The sequence below is a fragment of the Elgaria multicarinata genome, chromosome 20 (genome assembly GCF_023053635.1).
Source record: "Elgaria multicarinata webbii isolate HBS135686 ecotype San Diego chromosome 20, rElgMul1.1.pri, whole genome shotgun sequence".
Lineage (NCBI taxonomy): Eukaryota > Metazoa > Chordata > Lepidosauria > Squamata > Anguidae > Elgaria > Elgaria multicarinata.
The window spans coordinates 15,908,004-15,933,663 of record NC_086190.1 but is presented as its reverse complement, the minus strand read 5'-3'; the positions used below and the strand labels follow the sequence as shown (position 1 = coordinate 15,933,663).

General features: G+C 46.3%; 1 protein-coding gene across 1 annotated transcript in view; it reads right to left on the bottom strand.

Annotated features, from left to right (window-relative positions):
* Window positions 1–25: 25 nt before the first annotated feature.
* Window positions 26–25,660, bottom strand: part of PIK3CD (phosphatidylinositol-4,5-bisphosphate 3-kinase catalytic subunit delta) — a 48,474-nt gene continuing 22,839 nt past the window's right edge. The window contains exons 11-23 of the mRNA XM_063145220.1: window positions 22,938–22,997; window positions 21,792–21,959; window positions 19,932–20,053; window positions 19,109–19,252; window positions 18,403–18,502; window positions 16,054–16,232; window positions 15,491–15,600; window positions 10,628–10,706; window positions 8,869–9,036; window positions 7,699–7,822; window positions 6,203–6,348; window positions 4,353–4,485; window positions 26–1,434 (exon numbers count right to left, since the gene is read on the bottom strand). Coding sequence (XP_063001290.1) covers window positions 1,297–1,434; window positions 4,353–4,485; window positions 6,203–6,348; window positions 7,699–7,822; window positions 8,869–9,036; window positions 10,628–10,706; window positions 15,491–15,600; window positions 16,054–16,232; window positions 18,403–18,502; window positions 19,109–19,252; window positions 19,932–20,053; window positions 21,792–21,959; window positions 22,938–22,997 — 1,671 coding nt within the window. The 3' untranslated portion in view covers window positions 26–1,296. The remainder of the gene's footprint in view (window positions 1,435–4,352; window positions 4,486–6,202; window positions 6,349–7,698; window positions 7,823–8,868; window positions 9,037–10,627; window positions 10,707–15,490; window positions 15,601–16,053; window positions 16,233–18,402; window positions 18,503–19,108; window positions 19,253–19,931; window positions 20,054–21,791; window positions 21,960–22,937; window positions 22,998–25,660) is intronic.

The window sequence follows — 25,660 nt, the reverse complement described above, 5'->3', positions numbered from 1 at the left end:
TAATAATTTTTTAAAAAGACTCAGACACAGCATTAACAAAAAAAACCACAACCACTCTATTTTTCACCTTTAACAAGCACCTGAAATTGAACGTAAACTCCCTCCCCGCTTTTATTTCCATAAATGTAATTCTGTAATTTGAACTCCAACATGGGAACAGAACAGCACAGAACCAGCTTGTCGTACCTCCACCTAGTTACTCCTCAGTTAAGGATTCCTAAAACCAAAAATGACAGTGGCTACACAATATTCCAAGAGTGATCGTTTCCATCTGCATTGTGGGAGCGTTGAAAAGAGGCAGCTAGGGTTGTGATCTGCTGGTCAAAGATGCAATTTTGTAAGTCCTCCTCGTGTGTGCAAACAGCAAGTCCCTTGGCTCAGAAAATGAACACAGTTGACCAGTTTCCTTTCTGGATAGTTTGGCTCTTCCGACCTAAAGATAAATCTCTCTGCGCAACGTAAACCGGAGCAGGCCTTCTGGACAACCTGACCTAGGAAATCCAACTTCTGCTGTTCTAATAAAACAAAATAATAAAAGCATGACTGACTCACGTTTTTAAACAGGCAGGAACCGCCTTTCGGGGAGAACTCCGGTGTTGTAAGCACAGTCTACAAACTATTAGGTCGGCTTTGGAACTGATTTCTTTTTTAAAAAAATAATAATTCAAAAGGGTCTTGAGGGAAAGGGGCTCATTTCAGACAACGGGTTGTAATCTTCAGGCTCCCATGGCATGAGGGTCTCCACAGCAATCAGAAACAACCCAGTGAACGAACTTGATCACCATTGATGGATATGGGAGAGCCGTTTCATGTCACAGTACTTTGGCTAATGTTAGAGGAGTGGATGCATTAAAGAAAAATAGCAACAAAAGGTGCCATAAACATAAAATATCCGTTTCCCCCCCCCCCCCAATGAAAAGAGCCCAGCTCTTCCCAGGCGCAAGGGGTCTTTTAAACATGACAAATATCTCCGTTCAGCCAGTGAACGAGTAAAGTACGGCACACCTGCTTTAGCAGTATAAAATACACGTTACTCACAGACACACTTTCCCAGAAAGTCGGCCTTCGGACCACGTGGCCCCAGGGTTGCACTCGCATTCTCAAAGCGAGTCGGAAGAACCCGGCGGCCGCAATCGGTGGCTTGTGCGCTATTCGTTGCTTTCTGGCAGTGCAAAGTAAAAAACGAAATAAAAGACGAAAAGTCCACCCTGCTCCACGCAGACAGCGTGAAATCTGGGCTGCCCCGACTTCCAGAATGGCGGGGAGGCGGGCGAGAGGTACGGGGCGGTTGGGTCCCTACTGGCGATTATCTTTGGACACGTTATGGGCCAGCCAGTTCACTTTGGTTTTCCAGCTCTCCCGCAAGGCCTCGTTGAACTTGAGTTGGAACTGCTTCCGGGCCTCGTCGTCCGTCTTCCCCAACGCCAGCGAGTCCTGGAGGTAAGAGGAGGAAACAGATGCTAAGTTGCCAGGTGGAGAAAGGCTGTGCGTCTGATCAGGAAGGGGGACGCAAAAGCTTGTGTGCATCCAGAGGAGACACACACACACACAAGGAGACCAACGTTTCAGCATGCTAGAAGAAAGATCTTCTATGTGAAAAGCATTTCGGCCTTCACGAGGTGATGAAAAAGGTCTCCAGAAATTCTTATAAACGAAACATCTCCAGCACTAATTCACTGGCGGGAGGTGTTTTATTAGAAGAATTTCTGCAGGCCTTTTAGGAGGCTGGGATCCGTTGGGCTTTCAACAAAGAATATCTTTGTTCCAGCATCCTGAGACGTTTCCTTTTCGGGCCTCCAGATGATTTGGCCTGCAACTCCCTTCAGCTTAGACTGCATAGCCAATGGTAGAATGAGAATTGTGGAGTTGGAAGGGACCCCAAGGATCATCTAGTCAAACCCTCTGCAATGTGCAGGAAAACCAATTACACTATCCCTGAGAGGGGGCTGTCCAGCCTCTTCTGAAAAACCTCCAGAGATGGAGAACCCACAGCCTCCGTAGGGAGACTGTTCCACTGTTGTACAGACCTTACCGTCAGGAAGTTTCTCCTTATATTTAATCAGAATCTAGGTAGCTGTAACTTATACCCATTATTTCAGTTCCTAATTTCTGTGGCCATGGAGGATAGTTCTGGGTCATCTTCCCTGTGGCATCCTTTGATGTACCTGAATTCTGTTCACATGTCTCTCCTCAGTCTCCTTCTCTCCAGACTGAACATCCTAAGTTCCTTCAGCCGGTCTTCATAGGGCCTGTCCTCAAGTCCCTTTGTCCTCTTTGTTGCCCTCCTCTGAACCTGTTATAACCCGTCCATATCCTTCTGGAAACGTGGTGCCCGAAACCGTACACAACATTCATTCATTAAAGCACCTTTATCCCGCCCTTTAGCCAAAAAAGGCTCTCAAGGCAGCTTACAAAAATACTTAAGACATTCCCTGCCTACAGGCTTACGATCTATTTTTAAAAATGGCACAAAAGGAAAGGGGATTGGGAGGGAGGAGGAAAAATGTGACTGTCCCTTCAAACGCCCAGCGAAGTAGTAGCAGCTGTATTTATCCATGAGTGCTTCCTGATGAAGGACTCCTATGCTTCCAATCAGAATGCTTTGTGCAGCAATTCTGTCTTCTTTTCCTTACGGGTTTCCTTGTGCTGTCTGGAGCCAAGGCGTTGGGCTTCCAGCTCAGAGGTGCAGACCTTGGGATCCAAACGACGAAATTGGGGTGGGAGCGGGCATGGGGGAGCAGGGAGGCACCGAGGGAGGCGGTTGCCCCTCTGCAAGAAGCCCTGCCCCTCCCCTCCCCTCTCCTACTCCAAGTGTGGTCTTACTAGTGTGGAGTAGAGAGGAATCAGGACTTCAATGGCGAGGGATCATGAGAGTGGTAGGACAAAACAGCTGGAGCGCAACAAATTGCTCGCTGCAGGCGCGTGTGTGTGCTTTTTAAGATCTAATTTGAGTCAGTCCCAGAATGTGTGAAAGTGGAGGGCGGTTGACACCGAATGAAGACCCAATCTCCTCTAAATTGCTACTTGCAGGGCCCGACAATGCTTCCTTAAGCCCAGGGTTGTATTAAAGCTGCAATTCCCACCCATCTTAGACCCTCCTGTTCCCCTCGGAGCAGAGCTGCAGCCCTTAACCATCCCTGCAAAGAAAATGGGTCTGTTGCTCTCCCTGTGACAATCAAAAGTATCCTGGGTCGGCCTTGAACCCACCAGCAAGACCCTTGAGCTTTATAAAGGGCCTCCTCCAGGAGGAGGCGAAAAACTGGTTTTGTTGACTTCAGGATCAAGTGTTTCTCCCTGGAGCTGGGAGCTGTGGAAAACCAGAGTTGGTGTCTCTCCCTTTCTCATGAAATCCCAGGTCTCTCCAACCAATGCTAAAACCTGCGTTGTCCTTTGCCGGCTCACCATGCGATCACTGCCAGCACATAGTTAAAACTCTGGAATTCATAGAATCATAGAACTGTAGAGTTGGAAGGGGCCTCTAAGGCCATCGAGTCCAACCCCCTGCTCAACGCAGGAATCCACCCTAAATTCACTACCATAAGACGTGATTGGCCACCCATTTGGATGGCTTTAAAAGGGGGCTGAATAAATTCCTGGAGGAGAAGGCTATCAAGGGCTACTAGCCCTGATGGTTACGTGCTACCTCCAGTATCAGACACAGTAAGCTTGTATACACCAGTTGCTGGGGAACATGGGTCTGAAGGTGTTGTTCCATCTGTATCCTGGTTCCCTGGTTGACAGCTGGTTGGCCAGTGTGTGAACTAGATGGGCCCTTGGTCTGATCCAGTATGGCTCTTGTGTTCCTAATAAAATGGGTATTCGGCTATGTATGCTGCTGTCTCTTTGGGTGTGAGTGAATGTGTACGTCTGTGTATACATAAATATAGATCCATATCTTCTTCACACAGCGCATAGTTAAATTATGGAACTCATTACCACAAGATGGAGTGATGGCCACCAATCTGGATGGCTTCAAAAGGGGGATGGATAAATTCCTGGAGGAGAAGGCTATCCATGGCTACTAGCCCTGAAGGTTGTGTGCTATCTCCAGTATTTGAGGCAGTAAGCCTGTGTGCACCAGGTGCTGGGGAACATGGGTGGGAGGGTGCTGTTGCACCATGCCCTGCTTGTTCATCCCTGGCCGATGGCCGGTTGGCCCCTGTGTGAACAGAGTCCTGGACTAGATGGACCCTTGGTCTGATCCAGCAGGGCTCTTCTTATAGCTACCTGCATTTCTGGACTCTCCTTGGGGATGTGGTTCCAGGGACTCTTGCCCACAGGTCAGAATTTACCACCCCACCCCTGTTCCAAAGCCAAGCCTGGTCTTTCCCCCACCATCAACTCTTTCTCACCTTGAGATACTGGATGTCTTTGGAGCAGCTCAGCTCTGGCAAGCCGGCGGCTTTCATCAGCGCAAAGAGGTGCAGGAAGAGGAGGCCGTGACACCGGAGGATCATGTAGGCCATTTCGCAGTAGCCTCTGAATCTGTTGGGAGAGGAAAGGACATACAATTGACGAAGACAGAGAGAATGAGGCCGTGGTTAGGATCTTCAGGAAATTGGGATTCATGCGGCAGCTTTCTCATACAAACCAGTTCACGAGGGCTGCCGGACTCCCCGGCAGACTCTACACTACTGCTTTTAAGCGCTTTACAACAGTTTTGACAACTGTTGGGGCCCATGACACACTCCAGATACAGTTGTCAGAACTTTTATAAAGCACTTCAAAGTGCTTTAAAGCAGTAGTGTAGATCCGGCCCCCGTGTCTAGATGAAGCTAGCTGCAAACGCAGCCACACCTAGAGCAGGGACCGACCTCCTCTTCTCCCGCCTCGCCCTAAAAGGCTGGAACGGCCCTCCAAGGGGCTTAAGCGGCTGGAAGCGAGAGCTCGAAGCTGAGGTGGGCCGGTGCTTTTAGCTCCGCCCACCACTGGAACGCGGCCCCTGAGAGCTGCTCTGAAACAGAACTCGAAGTTCTGCACCCCTGACCCAGGGAATTCCATGTTCTAAGAACGCAAGAAGAGCCCTGGTGGATCAGAACATTTGCAGTCCCCAGGCTGTACCGGGTTGGGGAAGGCTGATTTGGCCCAAATCTGGTTTCTAGCAAGCCCAGGGCCATGGCTCAGAGGTAGAGCATCTGCTTTGCATGCACAAGGCCCCACATTCGATCTCAGGCGATATCTCCGGGAAGGGCTGGAAAAACTCCTGCCCGAAACCCTGCCAGTCAGTGTCTGCACTACTGGTCTAGACTCAGTGCAAGGCAGCTTCCTATGTTCCGTAAAGCAGGACATGAGAGAGCAAGGGCGATTCCAGTCCCTGTGCTCTGAAAGTGTTTTTCCAGATACACTGCCATCAGCCATGGAAGTTCAACACAGCCGTCCTGACTAGTAGCTGATGACAGACCAAACCTCTGTGAATGTGTCGGGGCAGGGGGGGAAACCCTTTTAGACGTAAAAAACCCGAAACGACAAAGTCCAAAGCTTAACTTTTTAAACGTTATTCTTTTCTTCAAAAAGAAACGTTATCCATAAAACATAAGAATGAATGAACAAAGCCATTGGGCCCGTTCAGAAGACACCTTAAACCATGGCTTAACCATGGTGAATGAGGCTTTTTGATATTATTCACCATGGTTAAAGCCATGGTTTAAGGTGTCTTCTGAATGGGCTGTAAGAAAAAGAGGCTACAAGCTCTGGTGCTAAGAAATGTCAGAAGAAATTTCTTTATTTTTATCCGAAATATAAAAATGTTCAAAAAAACCTTTCAACCAAACTTGTACAACGCTCAACGTTTTGGGTCAGGAGCTGTACAACGAAATAAATTACTTTTTGAAGTAATTATAAATTTAAAACCTTCTGGATATTTTTTTTAACAAAACCGCAGTTGTGTTCATGCTTTCTCCATCAGCAGTCAAACTTGTAGCCTCTTTTTCTCATAGCCTTTTCGTGGCGTTTCCCCCCTCTTTTTCCTCAACTGTCTTCTGAATGGGGCCAATGAGGTGTGAGGGTCATTGGACTGGGACTCAGGCGACCTGGGTTCTAGTCCCCACTTGGGCCATGAAACTCACTGGGGGGACTTTGGGGCCAGTCACAGCATAGATGCGAGTATCAAAATTGAGAAGAGGAGAACCCCATAAGCAACCTTGGGCTTCCTGCAGGAAGGGGGAAAAGACACGGTATAAATACATCAAATCATCCATCAAACCTTTCAAACTTCTCGCTGTTGTTAGTTTTCCCTTGCTGGATCACATGAACGAAGTCGTACGTCAAGATGAAAGGGACCCGCTCACGGTTGATTCCAAACTTGGTCTTGAAGTTTCCCAGGAAGTGTCCGAAATCAATGTGAAACAGCTGGAAAAGAATTGCAGGGGGAGCGGAGATCAGAAAATCTAGCTGACGCAACCTGCCCTAGGAGCCATTCAACAAAGAAACCTAGGCCCACGGCTGTTTGCACTATTACACTTTTTTTTGTTAAAAAAAAGGACAGTACATTCTGCACCAAGAAATGCCAGATTCTGCAATGTGGATACATTATGCAAATCTGCACGGTTTTGCATAATTCATTCCGCACTCTTTTTCTTGGCTTACCATCTCATGATCTGGATCCAAAGGAACGCTGTGACAGCTGCCCCGATGGAAGTGCACTGTCCCGCTCACTTCTCACGGGAGCTACTCAAGTGCCCGGAAAATGCAGCGCAGAGTCTCTTCCTCAACCAGATGGCCTCCAGCAGTGTTGGACTACAATTGCCAGCATGCTTGGACATGTAGTCCAACACACCTGGAGGGACACCAGGTTGAGCAAGGCTGCCCGGCTGAACGGGGCCAAGCCGTGATGTGTTTCTGGGCCCCGGGGAGGCGAAATCCCCCCAGATCAGGCGAAGGGACCTTCCGCCAACAAGAGCTTGCAGAAGGAGGATCCTGGACCCACCCATGTTTGTATTCAATTTCTGATCGTCAGGAAGCTAGCCCCCCCCCGCCTTCGAATTTTATATGTCCCATTTGTTTCCAGTCTGATTGTAAATTTAGAGAGACACCATAGTGTAGTGGTTAGAGTAGACTTCCTCACCCTAGTGAGCTCTGGATGTTTTGGACAACGAAGCCCAGCATTCCTGACCGTTGGCCATGCCACCTGGGGCTGATGGAAACTGAAGTCCAAAACATCTGGAAGGGATTAGGTTGGAAGAGGCTGTGTTAAGAGCATTGAGCCTAGAATAGACATCAGGAAAAACTTCCTGACTGTTAGAGCAGTACGACAATGGAACCAGTGACCTAGGGAGGTTGTGGGCTCTCCCACACTAGAGGCCTTCAAGAGGCAGCTGGACAACCCTCTGTCAGGGATGCTTTAGGGTGGATTCCTGCAGGGGGTTGGACTGGATGGCCTTATAAGCCCCTTCCGACTCTACTATTCTATGATTCTATGAGAAACACCTGAGTTCAAATCCCCCTTTCGCTTAAAGCTCACCAGAATGACCACAGGCAAATCATTATCAGCCTAAACTACCTTACAAGGTTATTGTAAGGACCAAAATGAGGGATGGAATTAACCAAGGATTCTGCCGGAATCTCCGTGAAGGTCTACTCACAACCAGGGATGTTTCTGTTACTATTTTTTAAAAAAAACATCAGAAACTTCTGCACCTGGAAATACCGAATCCCGCAACAGGGACAAATAATGCAATTCCACCCACGTCCCTGCCATACCTGGCCATTTTCTCGGATCATGATGTTGTCACTGTGACGGTCACCAATTCCCAGAACGTAGGTGGCCACGCAATATCCGGCACAGGACAGCGTGAACTCCTCGATGGCGCGGTCCAGGGCATCACTACGCAAGAGGGGAGAGACACTAATGAAGCTAAGAGTTCTCCCCTCGCGGGGCGGCAGGCTTCCTGTACGAATTCGCGCTATGTTGAAACCCTGTGGCGGCTTCACTGCAGCAAGGAACAGTGTAAGGATGGAGACCAAGTTCCTACTCAAGGACGTAGCTGTTGGTTGCGTTATCCACATTTCTGTTCCTTTAGGTATGTCTGGTGAGTACGTCTAGAGAGTGCAGAATGTTGGACTGAGTGGGTGTGGCTGGTGATGCGGTGGAAAGGGGGAGGAGTCTATATATATATGGGGGAGCTGAGTGGTTTGAGGGGTTCGGTGGGTGATTGGGTTTGGAGGGTGGATGTGTTTAGCTGTGTGATTTCTTGTCAGGAGTTGTGTGAGGAGTGAGTGAAAATAAGATCATAGGGTGGATTCCTGCATTGAGCAGGGGGTCGGACTTGAGGGCCTTAGAGGACCCTTCCAACTCTATGATTCTATGACTAAGGATTGTTATTATTAGGTTTATTACTACCAGTATTCTTAAGAACAGGCAGGATTGGAATATAAGTACTGTAAACAACAATAAACATTCTCTTTATTTTGCTACCATAAAACCACATGTCCGCTTGGCTGCGTCTCCTGCTCTACTGGTTCATAATACATTACATGAAACGTTCAGCCTGCTATATTCACAGAAAAGCCTTTTCCAAATCTCCTTACCTTTTCCCTCTGCTATAAGGGAAAGGTTATACTTTTCTTTTCCCCCCTTCCTCGGGTATTTAACTGGTGATGCTTAGCCTGAAGGAGGTGGGCGCGTCAAAGCCTTGCGTGTGAGGCGGTGGCGTCGCACTGTTCCAATCCTCAGAAAACGTAACTGCCTCCAACCGGGCCATCCGTTTCCCCTATGACTTAACGCAAGGGCGCAGAACCTCTTTCAGCCTGAGGGCCGGAGAAGCTCTCGGGGGCCGCTTGCAAGTGGTGGGTGTGGCCACAGGGGCGGTGCTAAAAATAACCCCTGAAATGCCAACCTATTTCAGCTTAACGACAGAGCCCCGAACCTACCCGGGGTTCTTGGATTTCAGCCAGTTCAACAGGGCATCTTTGTTGAAGGCAGCGGTGGCCGCCATATTGCTGTTGCTGAGCTGGATATTGGCGATGGTTTCTGAGTCCATGACCACTTCGATCAGCCCCGTCTTGTCTCCTGTGGAAAGGCAGCCGTAAGGGGTCATCCTTGGGAGACAAAAGAGAGGCGTGGCAGCGTTAGGTCCCGTCTCTTCTCCCCTGGCTTCAAACTGTAGGGACAGCAAAGCTGGGCCCTGGGAAGGGAAGCCTGCCCCTGGTGGCAGAAGGTGTGACTGCAGGCTTCCACTACAAGGACACGTTTAAATGAATTAAAATTAATTAATGGGTTTTAAAAACAAAATAACCCTGTGGTGCATACCCATCGGTTGCCCTTAGTATGCTTGTCAAGTTTCAGGGGTCCAAACATCACAGTCTTGGAGCTATGACACGGACAGCCATCCAAACTGGTGGCCATCACTACCTCTTGTGGCAGTGAGTTCCATAATTTAACTATGTGCTGTGTGAAGAAGTCACTCCCTTTTATTTGTCCTGGATCTCCCACCAATCAGTTTCATGGGATGAGCCCGGGTTCTAGTACTTTGAGAGAGGTAGAAAAATGTCTCCCTGTCCACATTCTCCACACCATGCATGATTTTCTACACCTCTGTCATGACAAGAGCCCACCCACCCAGGTCCTGAGCAACCTCTCCCCCATCGCAATAGCAGCTGCTGACTAGTGCTGTAGTAGTAAATCTTGAAGTGCAGGTACTCATCATGACGGCCCCCACAGCTACGCCCCTCTCCCCCAGGAGAGTCTACAAAAGCAAACAGCAGTATTGATCCAGATTAACAACCCAGCTCTAGCCGTTTTTTGCCTCTGCCACGAGCATGTCTTTTGTAAAGTGAAGGGATCCGAATGGCCTATTCAAGACCCAGGAAGGGAAAGGAAAGGAACCTCTCGTGCAAGCACTGAGTCATTACTGACTCTTGGAGGGACGCCAGCTTTCGTTGACGTTTTCTTGGCAGGCCTTATAGGGGGGTGGTTTGCCGTTGCCTTCCCCGGCCGTTATTCCCTTTCCTCCAGCTAACTGGGTACTCATTTTACCGACCTCGGGAGGATGGAAGGCTGAGTTGACCCGAGCCGGCTGCCTGAAACCAGCTTCCACTGGGATCGAACTCAGGCCGTGGGGAGAGTTTCAGCTGCAGAAACTGCTGCTTTACCGCTCTGCGCCACACCCAACGACCCCCAAATACCTTGCGTTACAAGAGGGGGACGCTCACAGCTATAGACAGCTGCTCAGAAAATCTTTCCCCTTCGCCCAGCTACTGTGAGCATCATTGCTGAGCTGAGGAAGGAGGTGGCACGTCAGCGCCTTAATAAAAAGGTGGGGGTGCCCAGTCCCTGATAGCGCCCTGGTCCTACTACACGTCCGCTTGTGACAACGGTGGTGAGAATCTCAACACACTAAGGGAGGTTTCCGTTAAGGGTGTCTTGCCCACGGGGCCTCCAAAACCGCTCCTGCTGATCAGCTTCAATTCTAATATTAGGAGGAAAAAAACGGCACTCCGTTGTCCCAGATCCAAGACATCCTCTGAAATAAGGAACTGGGACTAAACACTGAAGGAGCCTTTTTATCCTCCGTTTACCCCTCCTTGCCCGTTGGTTACAATGGGAGAAGGCCAGGCAGTTTTTCTTGCAGGGCAGATTCAGCATCCCGGCCGATAGTTGCCGACCCCTGTGACGACGCAATGAGCTCACCGCAAGTCGAGGCCCTCTCTCTTCCACAAGATGTCCATCAGCTGGATCATTTGCAGGGTCAACATATCTTGCCGAAGATCTGGGGAAGAGAGAAGGGTGAGTTTCTTTCGAGGGGAGGTTACAACAGCTGGGATCGTTTAGCTTGGGGAAAAGGAGGCTGAGAGGAGACATGAAACAGGCGTGCAAAATGATGCACGGTGTGGAGAATATGGAGAGGGAGACATTCCCCCCCCCCTCTTTCATAATCCCAGCATCCAATGAGGTCATCCCATGAAGAGATTCAGGACAGATCAACGGAAGCCCTTCTTCACACAGCACAGAGTTAAACTGTGGAACTCACTACCACAAGATGTAGTGATGGCCACCCATTTGGATGGCTTTAAAAGGGGGTTGGATCAATTCCTGGAGGAGAAGGCTATCAAGGGCTACTAGTTCTGATGGCTATGTGCTACCTCCAAGATTAGAGGCAGTAAGTGTTGGGTTATTGTGCCAGAACTTTTCTCTCTCTGGAACTCTGTTTGTGCTCAGAAACAAACACACATCACGCAGGTCTTATACAGCAGAGCTGGTTTATTTCCTTCAGGCTTCTGTGCAGTTCAATTCAGATCAGTTCAGATCAGCACACTGAGGTATACACAGAGAGCAGCGATCAGAGAGCAGTGATCACTAAGCAGTGATCAGTTCCATTTTACACAAGTGAGAAACTATATACACATCTTACACAATTCTTATCTACATTACATACAGCTGTGATGAGGCTAACTTAGAATCTTGGCAAGGTTCCCAGAACAGCCTCTATCTCAAGGTAATTGCCCACAGATAGACTTTCTCTGTTTAACCCTGAGATAGCCATACACACACAATTTTAATGACTAAGCAAGTATTTCTTTTCATATACTTAACAGTCCTCCTCTTGCGCATGTTGTTTAAATTGTGTTACAATCTGAGACCTAGCTTTAAAGCATCTCTTTTTGTTTTACCATTGAACGTTCCACCTGTCCTTTCTCATTTTGTTTTACTTTGAATACTCATTTACTGGTAATGGCTTTACGACCTTCAGGTAAAGGTACTAGCTCCCACGTTTCATTTTTTTCCATTGCTCTGATTTCCTCTGACATTGCTTCATGCCAGCCCTGAGCTTCTGTAGGTTCCATTTCCTGAATTTCCTCAAATGAAGTAGGTTCATAGGCTATTAGTAAAGCTCTATGAGAAACCTGTTTGCTTTGGTATTCATCTGAATAACGAATTGGAGCTTTGCGTTCCCTTTCTGGTCGCTTTGGCATAGTTACAGGCACAGTTTCCTCCTTTACAGTTTCTTCCCCCTCCCTCTCTTGCTGAGATTGTTCAGGAATTTCTTCTGTTTCTACAGCTTTCTGTTCTACAGGCAAACTTACATACTGTTTTGTTTCCTGCATTTGTTCATGAAAAACTACATCTCTGCTCACAATTACACTTTTGTGATATGGAGACCACAAACGATAGCCTTTTGTTTGTGTATCATATCCCAACAGTTTACATTCCAAACCTCTTTGAGCTAGCTTTTCTGGTCTGTTTTCTTTCTGAATATGAGCAAAACATTTACTTCCAAAAACTCTTATATGTGACACTCTAGGTTTTCTTTTGTAAAACATTTCATATGGAGTTTTTTCATGTACAGAGTGGTAAAGCCTGTTTAACAAATAATTTGAGGTGGACAAAGCTTCTGCCCAGACAGATTAGACAATCCTGACTCTTTCAATAGAGCTCTTAACATGTTCTGCAAGGTTCTGTTTTTCCTTTCTGCAACTCCATTTTGAAATGGTGAATATGGAGCAGTAAGGTCATGTTGTATACCCTCATCACTGAGGAATTTTTTAAATTGGTTGCTGAGAAATTCACCTCCCCGGTCCGTTCTTAGATTAGCTATAGGTTCTTTAAATCTATTTTTACTCCACTTAACAAAGGCTTTAAACTTTCCAAAAGTTTCACTCTTCTGTTTTAACACATACACAAATCCAAATCTACTGTAATCATCAACAATAGACAAGAAAAATCTGTTTCCTCCTTGACTTGTCTCAAAAGGACCTGCAAGATCTGCATGTATTAATTCAAAAATTCTTTTTGTTGTTCTCTCACTATGTTTTGGAATGTTTGACTTATGACACTTGGTTTCACTGCATACATTACATTCTACATAGTTAGAACATGGTTTGATTTTCACCCCTTCACACAATTCTGGAATCTTAGAAATTGTTTTATAGTTAGCATGACCAAACCTTTTATGAGTTAAATGGATACACTCTTGGTGTGGTTTGCAATTGGCTATTGTTTTTGTTGTGACTTTGCTGGCTACAACTTCATTTTCTTTACAAGTATTAATCACATACAAAGATTCTTTCATTATTCCCTGCACACACACCTTGTTTCCCTGTTTTATAGTACAATTTTCTTCAGTAAAACAAACCTCATACCCCATTTCTGTTAACTGAAACACACTTAGAAGGTTTGTTTCTAATTCTGGTACATATAAAACACTTTGTAGTTCAACTCCCAGACAATCAAAATATACATTACCCACACCACAAATCTGGATTTTTGTTCCATTTGCAAGGGTAACACACTTTTGCTCTGAAGTAGAAGTTTCCAAGGTTACAAATGAAAGTTTGTCTTTTGCCATACTTATTGAAGCCCCAGAGTCCAAAAACCAAGGATTCATTGTCTCTTTGACTCTTGCTAGAAGACACTTCTTTGTTGATTCAGCTTCATTCATGTTGTTTTCTTCTCTCCACTTTGCTGTTGACTGCTTTTTCTTCTTGTTGTTGCAATCCCGCCGTAAATGTTCTGTGGAACCACAATTAAAGCATTTCCTTGCCTTTAATGCAGCCACCACATCAGAAGATTTATGGCTTTGTTGAAATTCAGCCACAGGATGTTTAAAACTCTGTTGTTTTGAAGCTTGTCTTCTTTCATAGGTTTCCAGTAGTTTTCCAGCTACATACTCGAGGGTTAAATTTTTCTCCTCTTGACTTTCCATCATGGTGACAACCGCGTCATACGATGAATCAAGACTTGACAAAATCACATAGACTTGGTGTATAGTTGTGAACTCCATCCCTCGTGCCCTGAGTTGATTGAAGATTTCTCTCATGCTTTTCAAATGGTTTGACATAGACTCCCCTGATTTCAGCTTCATTCCATACAGCTTCCGGGTTAGAATTACTTTACTGCCCGCTGTTTCTCTTTGATATACAGCTTGTAGCGCATTCCAGCACTCTTTTGATGTATTCAAAAACTGAATGAAGGAAATTTGAGAGTCTTCCACAGCTAATGCAATAACTGCCATTGCTTTTGCATCGTCCTTAAACCATTTAGCATTCTCTGGATCTGCTCTATCTGGTGGATCCTCTGTGACTACATACCATAGTTCAGCCTGAATCAAATACATTTGCATTTTGTAAGACCATAATGCATAGTTAGAGTCATTCAGCTTTTCCAACAATTGATGCAAACCAGACATATTAGCTCCTGCCATTTCCTCTGCTTTAGGAATTGGTATCTCACCGTCCTCCTGCTCAGAGTCCTCCTCAGAGTCAGCCAACTGAGATTTTTCCTCACTTTGCAGCACTGGCTTTAGCTTGATGTCTTCCTTCATCAACAGTTTTCTGTTTTAGCAGACTCCTGGTTCTGGTTCTGATACTGCACCGTTCCCACCAAGTTCTGGTTCTTCTGCCTGGGTTAGGCTGGCGTAGGCTGGTCTAGGCTAGACTGGACTGGGCCCATAACCTTTGTTGGGTTATTGTGCCAGAACTTTTCTCTCTCTGGAACTCTGTTTGTGCTCAGAAACAAACACACATCACGCAGGTCTTATACAGCAGAGCTGGTTTATTTCCTTCAGGCTTCTGTGCAGTTCAATTCAGATCAGTTCAGATCAGCACACTGAGGTATACACAGAGAGCAGCGATCAGAGAGCAGTGATCACTAAGCAGTGATCAGTTCCATTTTACACAAGTGAGAAACTATATACACATCTTACACAATTCTTATCTACATTACATACAGCTGTGATGAGGCTAACTTAGAATCTTGGCAAGGTTCCCAGAACAGCCTCTATCTCAAGGTAATTGCCCACAGATAGACTTTCTCTGTTTAACCCTGAGATAGCCATACACACACAATTTTAATGACTAAGCAAGTATTTCTTTTCATATACTTAACAGTAAGCCTGTGTGCACCAGTTGCTGGGGAACATGGGTGGGAGGGTGCTATTCCACCGTGTCTTGCTTTTGATCCTGGTTGACAGCTGCTTGGCTACTGTGTGAACAGAGAGCTGAAGTAGATGAACCTTCAGCCTGCCATTTATGATCTCATTCTCTCTCCTCTCTCCTCAACTCAACTTTCTCAATCTCATCAGAAAATGGGGAGGAGGCCATTTGCCCTTGGGTGCTCTCCAGCAGGCCCACAAGGGAGGCGTTACAGATTTGTAACGAATTTCACTCCTGTCTGCAAACCAGGCGAACGTGTCCCGAGCGCAAACGTGAGCAGGGATGCAATCCTCAGGGAAGTTTTCACCATTCCCCAAACCTGTGCTCGTGTTCAAAAGCCACAAATCCTCCCCAAACGCACATTTTCACGCTTTGGCCCGGAGACGGAAAATACGTGTTTAGGGATCAGCGAGTTTTAAAACATGGGTATTTTTCAATTGGAAAATGTTTAGCACTTTTAAAAAGGCAGATGTTTCCCCTGATAAGAAAAGGCACAGTCTTCCTGATAGGGAAAAATAAAAATGCTCGCATTTGGTAATGCAAATAAGACATAATACTCTCCTGTAATACTAGAACCCAATGGGGTCATCCCAGGAGTTGACGCCAGAACGTGTTGCCTTACCGTCCCCGTTTTTGAAGATGACTCCCACACTTCCGCCGCCCAGGTCTTCGTTGCTGAACACGATCCACAGCGGCTTCATCTTCGAATCCATGAAAGTGCAGTGCTCGATGCTGGAAACGCCACGCGTTCCCCCAAAATGGAAACAAACACAACGTCAACCCATCTGCAAAAAAAGCCCCCTTGATTCTGGTCCGTTTGCACTGCCTACATAGACACACTGGGGTCAACTAGATAGGATTTTTTTCCCCATTCTGAAATGCTTTAATGCCTCTGGAGGGACTGAAAGGTCTTCAAGGAAGAGATTCAAGCTGAAATACGCTGGTCTTGGGTCCCTGCCCCCCTGTGGAATGCGGCCCCCGAGAGCATCTCAGAAATGAAATTCGGTCCTCGGCTGAAAGAGGTTCAACACCCCTGTTTTAACTGAAGAGGCCGGGTCACGAACCTGCGAATTCCTACATGCAAAGGCAGCCCCCCAGGGTCACACTGCTCCAGATTCATCCGGGCCCAGGCGAAGTAGCCAGAAGCCCCTCTGGAGTCTCCAAGGTGCCTCCCTCGGTCCTTACCTGACTTTTGCCAGAAGTATGCTGGGGTTCAAGGGCGACTGGAGGTTGGAGAGCGCCTCCAGGTAGGACTCTTGGCGGATACAGGTGTGCATGAATTCCTTCGTTTGGGGCTTGGTGTTCTTTTGCGCACTGGCTTTGATGATGTCGTTCAAGGCCTTCATCTTGTTGAGGGCTTCGCTCTGAATAGAGAGGCAGAAATAATTATTACTACTACTAGTAGTATAGTAGTAGTAGTATTTACTAGTAGTAAATTTACTACTATTTACTACAGTTATAACCTGCATTGCCCCCCACTCCCTGCAAGGAAACCAAGGCATCCCTTTCATGGCCTTCCTCCTCTCCATTTTGTCTTCACAACAACCCTGCGGGGTAGGCAAGGCTGAACGTCAGTGACAGGCCCAGAGTGAGCTTTATGCCCGAGTGGGGACTGACCCCGGCCGTCCCGTACGCCACACTGGCTCTTCACAGTGCTCATTTTATTCTTTTAACTTTTAAAATACATTATCCTTTTCTACAAGCAAATGATGCAGCTACGCTCAAATCTGGTTTGATTGGTTTATTGGTTACATTTCCGTCCCGCCTTTTTTTCCCCATCTTGCCAGGAGCCCAAGGTGGTGTACGTGATTCTGCTCCTCTCCCTTTTTATCCTCACAACACAACAACCCTGTGAGGTGGGACAGGCTGAGAGTCTGGCTGGCCCAAAGCCACACAGTGAGCTTCATGGCTGAGTGGGGACTAGAACTCAGATCTCCCAAGTCCCGGTCCAACACTCTAACCGCTATGCCACACTGGCAGACAGGGTTGGATCGCTGCTTGTGCTCAGCTGTGTTCTGCTCACGGGATACTCTGCTGGAGGAATTGAGGGTGGGAAACATGGTTTGTTCCCCTGAAAAGTCGCTCTGAATGGGTGGGGCACCCTCGGGAACAGCATGGAAGGAGGCGGCTGAGGGGGAATTAGTAAAAACTGCCTCCCCCCTCCCTGCTTTCTCCAGTGGACGCCTCCGCTGGATACCAGTCACGTAAGGGAAGTGTCCATTCATGGAAGAGGATCTCTGGATCCAGCCCATAATAAGCAGACAGGTGCATTTGTTTCAGTGTGGTTTGTTTGGTTTAACACGATCAACATGCAAACGTATAACCCAAAGGGCTGTCGAAGCCCTTTGCGCCTCTGACTGGGTTCAGACAACACGATAACCCATTGGTGGTTTAAATAGTCAATGGCAGGTTATTTAACCCACCATGGGTTATCGTGTTGTGCGGTGGGAGTTTTTTTAACCAACGGTTGGCTATTTGGCTGAAATAACCAACACAAATAACCAACGCTGTGCAGAGTTGGCTATTGGAACCGCCATTGGTTATCGTGGTGTGGGGAGAGCACCGGTGGTTATTTCCTCGGTCACGGTTGGTTATTTCGTCAGCCACAGAGCCGTAAGGCAAGAGCTATCGAAGAGGTGGCTGCCACTCTAGCCCAGCTGGCAGGATAGATTTTCAGCAGCAATGGCTGATGGGATACTAGCGGGAGGACTGAGTGGAAGAGAGAGAGAGAGGAGATGAGTGAGTCAACTGAACACTGATCCTAATAGGTGCAAGGAGATTATCATGTTGAGGACTGGTATAAAGAGATTTGCGATATTGCTATAAATGATAAATTGACATGTAATATAAAAGTAAGAAGAGGGATAACAAAAACGAATGATTTTGAGGGAATTTGGAATCAGTTCCTAAAATATGTATTGTCTAAAGGGAGTGGAGAACCACCTCCAGAAGAATCAATGAGATTTTGGAAACAGGAATAGATCCCGGGGTGGGGGGTGGGGGGTGCACTTTATGTTATGCAATGATGTAAAAATATTAAATTAGAAATGTTATAAGGTTATTGTTGTTTATTCGTTCAGTCGTTTCCGACTCTTCGTGACTTCATGTATTAGTGTATTGTTAATCAATAATAATAATAATAATAATAATAATAATAATAATAATAATAATAAAAAACACTGATCCTAATCCACACCCTGGTTGATTATTTATTTATTTATTTATTTATTACATTTTTATACCACCCAATAGCCGAAGCTCTCTGGGCGGTTCACAAAAAATGTGAATTATCATGTTGGGTGAGGAGTACCCCCTAGATAAACAACTGTCAAATTGATTATTACCCCACCGTTGACTATCGTGTTGTCTGAACATAGCTTCAGCGTTGCTTTAGGGCACGGTGGGAATTTCAAATGTTAGCTAAAACCAGCTGCACAGATAGCCAGGAAAGAAAGATTTTAAGATGTGGGCTTGCTGGAGCGCTGGCAACTGCCCAGGTAGGCTGGGTTTTGGCTGCCAGCCTCCCGTCCTTACCTGCTTCATCAGTGGTTTCATGTGATGGATGCTCCCTCGGCAGTAGGCCTCCAGGATCAGGCCAAACCTTAATGCGACGGAGGGGACGTGCATCTCCGATCTAAGGGGAGGCGGGGAGGAGAAGGAAAGGAGAAGAGAAGACTGAGGGGAGACATGATAGCCCTCTTCAAAGACTTAAAAGGTTGCCACACAGAGGAGGGCCGGGATCTCTTCTTGATCCTCCCAGAGTGCAGGACACGGAATCATGGGCTCAAGTTAAAGGAAGCCAGATTACGGCTGGACATCAGGAAAAACTTCCTGACTGTTAGAGCAGTACGACAATGGAATCAGTTGCCTGGTGAGATTGTGAGCTCTCCCACACTAGAGGCCTTCAAGAGGCAGCTGGACAAGCATCTGTCAGGGATGCTTTAGGGTGGATTCCTGCACTGAACAGGGGGTTGGACTTGATGGCCTTATAGGCACCTTCCAACTCTACTATTCTATGATTCTATGAACATGCCAACCTTTAGTACGTGGAGAGCTAAATGTGTTCTTATTATATGGAATTTCTGCCCCCGGATGTGGCTTAGGGAAGTTAAAACGTGTCACTTCCTATTGCATGTCTTGTCAGGCATGACTAACCGAAGCCCCATTCATTTCAGTGGGTCTACTCTGCGTAGGACTAGCAATGGATACTTCAGCCCACCCTGCCGAAACCCTCTTGTACCTGAGGTGCCAGAAAAGGAAGTGCCCAATTTTGCGATTGGATAACGCTCGGTCCAACAGGAACTTGGTCAGTTTACAGTCTAAGTACGACTCGTACTTGAGCACTTGGACCAGCTGCAAAAGGTACTGGAATAAATCGGCATCCCTGGAGAAGAGAAAGACGCAAGAGTGTCATTTGCCCTGGAGAAAAAGACACAAGGGTGTTGTTTGCCTACGGAGCGATCTGTTAACGGCACGGGACTATTTCGGCCAACACGGCTGGCGGCCGTGCCCAACCCAGCGTCTTCAGGGCACGGGGGACTCCAACTCCCATCATGCCCCAGCCATCTGGGGGATGCTAGGAGTTGTAGTCAAACACAACTGGCTGTCGCTAGCATCGCTTCACGCAGATTTCACGGCAAACCCTGACTTGTGGGTCCGCTTCTGTCCCGTCCGTAGCTGTGGTTTGACACACTGTCTGAATTGACCTTCAGCTGCTGGGGATGATAGGTGTTGTAGTCAAACACGTCCAGAGCGCGCCAGCTTGGGGACAGCTGAACTAACCCCCACCTCCCCTTTCTCATTGTACTTTACTACTTTATTTTTATTCCACCCTCACAAAAAGAGACGTCATGTAGCCGCCCACCAACAAAACTTAATGCGTTAGTTTAAAATGAAAAGAAAACGGGTGAAATTGTAAAACATTTAAATATGTTTATTACGTCCCCCCCACCCAAATCCTGTCCTTTCTCTGAGGAGTTTCCCTCCACCTTCACCGATCCGAGTTTTTACTTCATTTTCTAAAACGAGCACAGCCGCGCTGCTCCGCCTTGCATTTTACTCACGTCAGCTTCTTCAGCGAGTTGACCGTAAAGGTGCCCACGTAGCGGTCGGGGAAGTTGAAATCTAACAGCTCCAGGGCGTTGAGGACCGGCAGCTCAGGCCACGTTTGCAGCAAGTGGATCATCTGTAAGGAAGGGATGAGAAAGAGTCTGGATTGGGGCCTTTGGAAGTGTCGAGTCTCCTTTTCCACCAGAATCGGATTGGGACCAGACTATCTGAAGGAACGTCGCCTGACACATGTACTGCTTGGAGCCTGAGAGCCAGTGTGGCGTAGTGGTTAGAGCGTTGGACTGCAACTCGGGAGATCTGGTTTCAAGTCCCCACTCAGTCATGGAGTCTCAGCCCAACCTAACTCACAGGGTTGTTGTGAGGATAAAATGGGGAGGAGGAGAAACATGTAAGCCACCATGAGCTCCTTGTAAGAGGGGAAAATGAGGTCATGACCGCATTACACCAGTTTTAAAATCTCTTCACTGGCTGCCAATTAGTTTCTGGACGAAGTATAAAGTGTTGGTGATCACCTTTAAAGCTCTACATGGTTTGGAGCCAGGCTACCTGCGGGATCACCTTCTCCCGTACAGTCCGCCCCGCACACTCAGGCCCTCTTTGAAGAACTTCCTTCAGCCAGGCAAAACTAGGCTGACAGGTATTACCCAGAGAACCTTCTCTTCTCCCGCTCCCAGACTGTGGAATGCCCTGCTGGAGGAGATTCGTCAACTTAACCGTCTTTTAGCATTTAAGAAAGCTATAAAAACTGATCTCTTCTGGCAGGCCTATCCAGTGGAATTTTAGGATGCTTTTAGGATGTTTTTTTTAGGAAGTTTTAACAATGTATACTATGTTTTTAATCAGTATTTTGCTATTTACTGTTTTACTCTGTACAGCACCATGTACATTGATGGTACTATATAAATTATTATTATTATTATTATTATTATTATTAATAATAATAATAATAATAATAATAATAATATTTTATTCTTGTTCCCCACTTCGACTCCATATAAGTCCATCCTGACTTATATGGAGTCAGGATGGAGAGACGAGTAAGAAATTATTATTATTATTATTATTATTATTATTATTATTATTATTATTAAAAAGGAGGATAGTCATCGTCATCATCATCTTTTGCAAACTGCCCCGAGAGCTTCGGCTATGTGGCAGTATAGAAACCTAATACATAATAATAATAAATGAAAGTTCAGGGTTTCTCTTCCAGAGACCCCACAGAAGGAAGCTAGGCAGCTGGGTATGAAAGAGAGCCTTCTCAGCGATGGCACCCCACTTCTAGAATGAACTCCCCAAAGAGGTTCACCTGGCACCGACGTTGTAATCTTTTCGGCACCGGACCAAGACCTTTCTTTTCTCCCGGGGCGTTTTAGAGATCTTGTTCTAGATTTTTCAATGAGCATTTTTATTCACCCTTGTGCTGTTTCTGTTGTTTTACCAGGTACCGTGTTTCATTCTTTTAAACACAGGTATCGTATTCTATATTTTTAACTGTTATATCTATGGCAATTTAGTCATTCAAGTGGTTGCAGTTCACCATCCGTTTTTGTCGGATTCGAAATTGATAAATAAAAAAAGCGCCAGGCTGGATTGGACCAAAAGCCCATCTGGCCTAGCATCCTGTCTTCCACGGTGGACAGCCCCATAAGAGGAAAAGAAGGCAGCAGTAACAGCACATCTATCCCATATGTAGATATATATTTTTATCTATTTGAAAACAAAAAAATCCTGCAAACGCACAGGATTGCAGAATATACACTGGCACGCACATTTGCAGATTTTTTTGTTTTGTTTTCAAATCAAGTTTCTAGACCTTATGATGCAGGGGGGGGGAACCCTCCAACCCTCACCTGAGAAACGTCTTCGTGCTTGTTCCACTTGGTCACTAGCAGTAGCTTCGCCAAAGCTCCCGGATATTGGTCCCGGATCTGAAATCTCATCTTCCACACGAGGTCCTTCTCGTGTTCGTAGAGCTCCGTGTGAGATCTGTGCTCCAGGATCTCACTCAGCTGTTGCTTCTACACGGCCGGTTTGTACACAAAGGGGGGAAAGACACGCCAAGAGAAGGAAATGGATCACACAAGCCTGTTCAGAGGACGTGGTCAGGAAGGACAGTCTAGGAATGTTCTATCTATGGTCCCTGCCAGCGCCGTCCCTACCATAAGGCAGAGTGAGGCGGTAGCCTTGGGTGGCAAATTATGGGTGTCATGGAAGGACAGCAAATTATTAGTTATTTACTTTGTTCTTAGGATTGGAATTTTAATGCCAGGAATAGAGGGAGGGGTTTGAGGGGTTTTCTGCCTCACACAAGCTGGTTTGGTGTACTATGCACCTTGACTTAAGTGGTTGGAGGATGCCATTTTTGCCTCAGGCAGAAACGTTTTTTGGGCCGGCTCTACATTAAAAAGTGAAGTGGCAGAAGTGGGAACGTCACAGGAAAAGGGAAACCAAAACAATTGGTATGGGGGAAAACCCCGGTTCGAAACTTAATTAGTTTAGAAAAAAAAGGTGAGTGAGGTGAATGCACCCAGAAGTCCCCGTTCCATGCCTTCCACCTCAGCACAGGAAGGATAGGGCAGAAATGAATGGTGCTCATGGGGACGTTGAGGACAGACTGGTCATGCATACCCCGCCATGATCCCAACTCAACACATTTACTTTTTTTAAAAAAAAAATATTACATTTATATCCCGCGCTTTTCTCCCTTTGCAATGAACCCTCCAAAGTCACCCAAGGAGCTTCAAATGGGGACTCCGAATCCTAGTCCAGCGCTCTAACTGCTAGGCTGCATTGGCTGCGAAGTTAGGCCGAAAGCCTGAGCAGAGCTATAGAGTTGGATCCAGGTTTTGGTGTCGGTCGGCTCCATGGACCCTCTCTGCAAATGCTACGCAAGAAGAGCCTTTTACGGGCTAAAGGACGATTCGGGAAAGATTCATCCATAGGCAGAAATGATACAAATGATGCCCAAAGAGATGAATCGTCTCCTCCAGGCTTACCTCTTCTGGATTCTCCACCACGTACCAGGAACATGGCCCGTTCCTTCCCTGCTCCAGGATCTGAAACGCAAGAAGGATGGAATGTGGAAGGCGGCATTTAGAACATCAGAAGAGCCCTGATGCTGGATCAGACCAAGGGTCCATCTAGTCCAGCACTCTGTTCACACAGTGGCCAACCAGCCATCGGCCAGGGATGAACAAGCAGGACATGGTGCAACAGCACCTTCCCACCCATGTTCCCCAGCAACTGGTGCACACATTTGAACCTGATTATATCATGCCGTCGATATACATAGGCTGAATTCCAGGGTCCCATTTTGGAGACGATTCAGGGGCAGCACTCTGGCGGGGGGGGGGGGGCAAAGGGGCCGTTCCAAAGGAAAACGGGGTGGAGTCAATACACCAAAGGTACACACCTGGAGTAGTGTCAAGAGCTTAGTGCCAGTCACTAAGCTTTAGAAGAGGCATTAAACCATTTAGAAAGGGGGGGGGGGATTTGCACAAATGCCAGGGAACTGCCAAAAAAATGGGGGTCAGAGGGAAGGGGCGGAGTTAGGGGAAGGGGAGGGGCCAGGACAGGGCGGGGCCGTCTGCAGAATGCTGGAGGACTGGATATGTCCTGTAGTCCTAGAGTTCAACACCTCGGATGTATGTGCTGCTTTACAACGTATAAAGCAACAGGTCTCTGCCTGAAGGAACTCACAATGAAGAAACAGACAGGGGAACGTAGGGAGCCTCCTTCTACAGAGTCAAACCATTGCTCCATCTAAGCCCAGTATTGTCGACACTGGCAAGCAGCAGCGGCTCTCCAGGGTTTCAAGTTAAAGCCCTTCCCTAAGTTTCTAGTCCTCATGGTTCTGGGGGGAAATGCTAATTTAACATAGGAAGCAGTCTTATACTGAGTCAGACCGTTGGTCCATCTGGACCAGTATTGTCAACACTGACAGGCAGCAGCGACTCGCCAGGGTTTCAGGCAGGAGATTTTCCTCTCCTAACTGGAGACGCTGGGAATTAAACCACAGGGACCTTTGGTTTCCTATATTCATACAATCTTGGGAGGGTGGCTTCCCCCCATTTTTTTAAAAAACTGGATTTTTATTTCATTTGCTTCCAGAAACTAAGTACCACCCTTTTTAACAAGAAGCAACATCAAAACCGCTCTAGACAACAACAAAAAAGTGTAACAATATTAAAAAAAACAATAACATGTTACATTATACAAATAACCAAGCAAATCAAAATAAGAAGGCTCTTTTTAAAAAAATTAAATTAAATTAAAATGACCTAATAAATGTTCCCAACTCGATAATTTGAGTGCTCTGGAATGGTGCCACGAGGAGAAAAGGGAATCAAGGCCCCTGGAGAAATTATTTTGAAATCTATGTTTTTCCCATTATTGCTTCATCTCCACGCCTTAAATTTTAGGGTCAAAAAGAACCCAGGCTGCAATTCTAGTGACGGAAACAACGTAAGTAGGTTGTTTTATTGCTGCTGTTATGAATTTCTGCTGTTTTGTGGTTGTATCGGCATTTATTATATGGGATTTTATTGATGTAAGTTGCCTTGGGTGGGCTCCTGTTCTAAACGGTGCCCTACAAATATTTTAAACAAACTTTTTTTTTTTTTAAAAAAAGAGTAATTCCAGCATTTAGCAAGTGCCAGAAAACTGCATTGTAAATGGAAAGCTCTATTATCTTATGAACTAGATTTTGAAGGTTCCCTTTAAATATTTATTAAAACCAACCTGGGTTCCAGCCAGGGTAGATAAAATTGCAGTGAGTGATTACTCTGTTACAGTTCAAATCCCATCCATCCTCAAAGAATGTGGAGAATGTAGATAGGGAGAGATTTTTCTCCACCTCCCATAATACTAGAGCCCAAAGAGGTCATTCCATGAAGCTGATTGGTGGGAGATTCAGGAACTGATGAAAGGAAGGACTTCTTCACTCAGTGCAAAGTTAAACTATGGAACTCACTACCACAAGATGTAGTGATGGTCACCAATTTGGATGGCTTTAAAAGGGGGTTGGATAAATCCAAGGAGGAGAAGACTATCAATGGTTACTAGCCCTGATAGTTGTGTGCTATTTTCCAGTATCTGAGGCAGTAAGCCTGAGTGCACCAGTTGCTGGGGAACATGGGTGGGAGGGTGCTGTTCCACCGTGTCTTGCTTTTGATCCTGGTCGACAGCTGCTTGGCTACTGTGTGAACAGAGTGGTTTATTTGGTTTATTTTGTTTTATTCTGTTTTAAGCTTCAGGGGTTGTATCCAAACGTCAATCTAACTTATGTCCCATTCATTTCAATGGGTCTACTCTCGGTAGGCCTAACACAGGAGACACAGTTTTTATATTATGTTTTAATATATCGTTGAGTTTTACGTTCCGTTTTGCGACGCACCCAGAAAGCTTCAGCTATTGGTGTTTTAGAAACATAATAATAGTTTTCCGAACTCGGATGAGAATCATGAAACACACATTTCAGCCCTACAGCTGTGTTAACAGCCTGCTCCGTCACCTGCTAAACTTTGCAAATAAAAATCTAGAGCTTGAATTTGCTTTTCACCCCCTCCTCTGTCCCAACCCCTCTTTTTCTTTTTCTGCCGTGTCTTTTAGACGATAAGCCAGGACTGACTTATTGCTTATCTATGTAAGCCACTCTGAGAACCATTTTGGCTGGAAGGAGGGGGTGTAAATTCATTAATACGTACAATTCTCACTCACA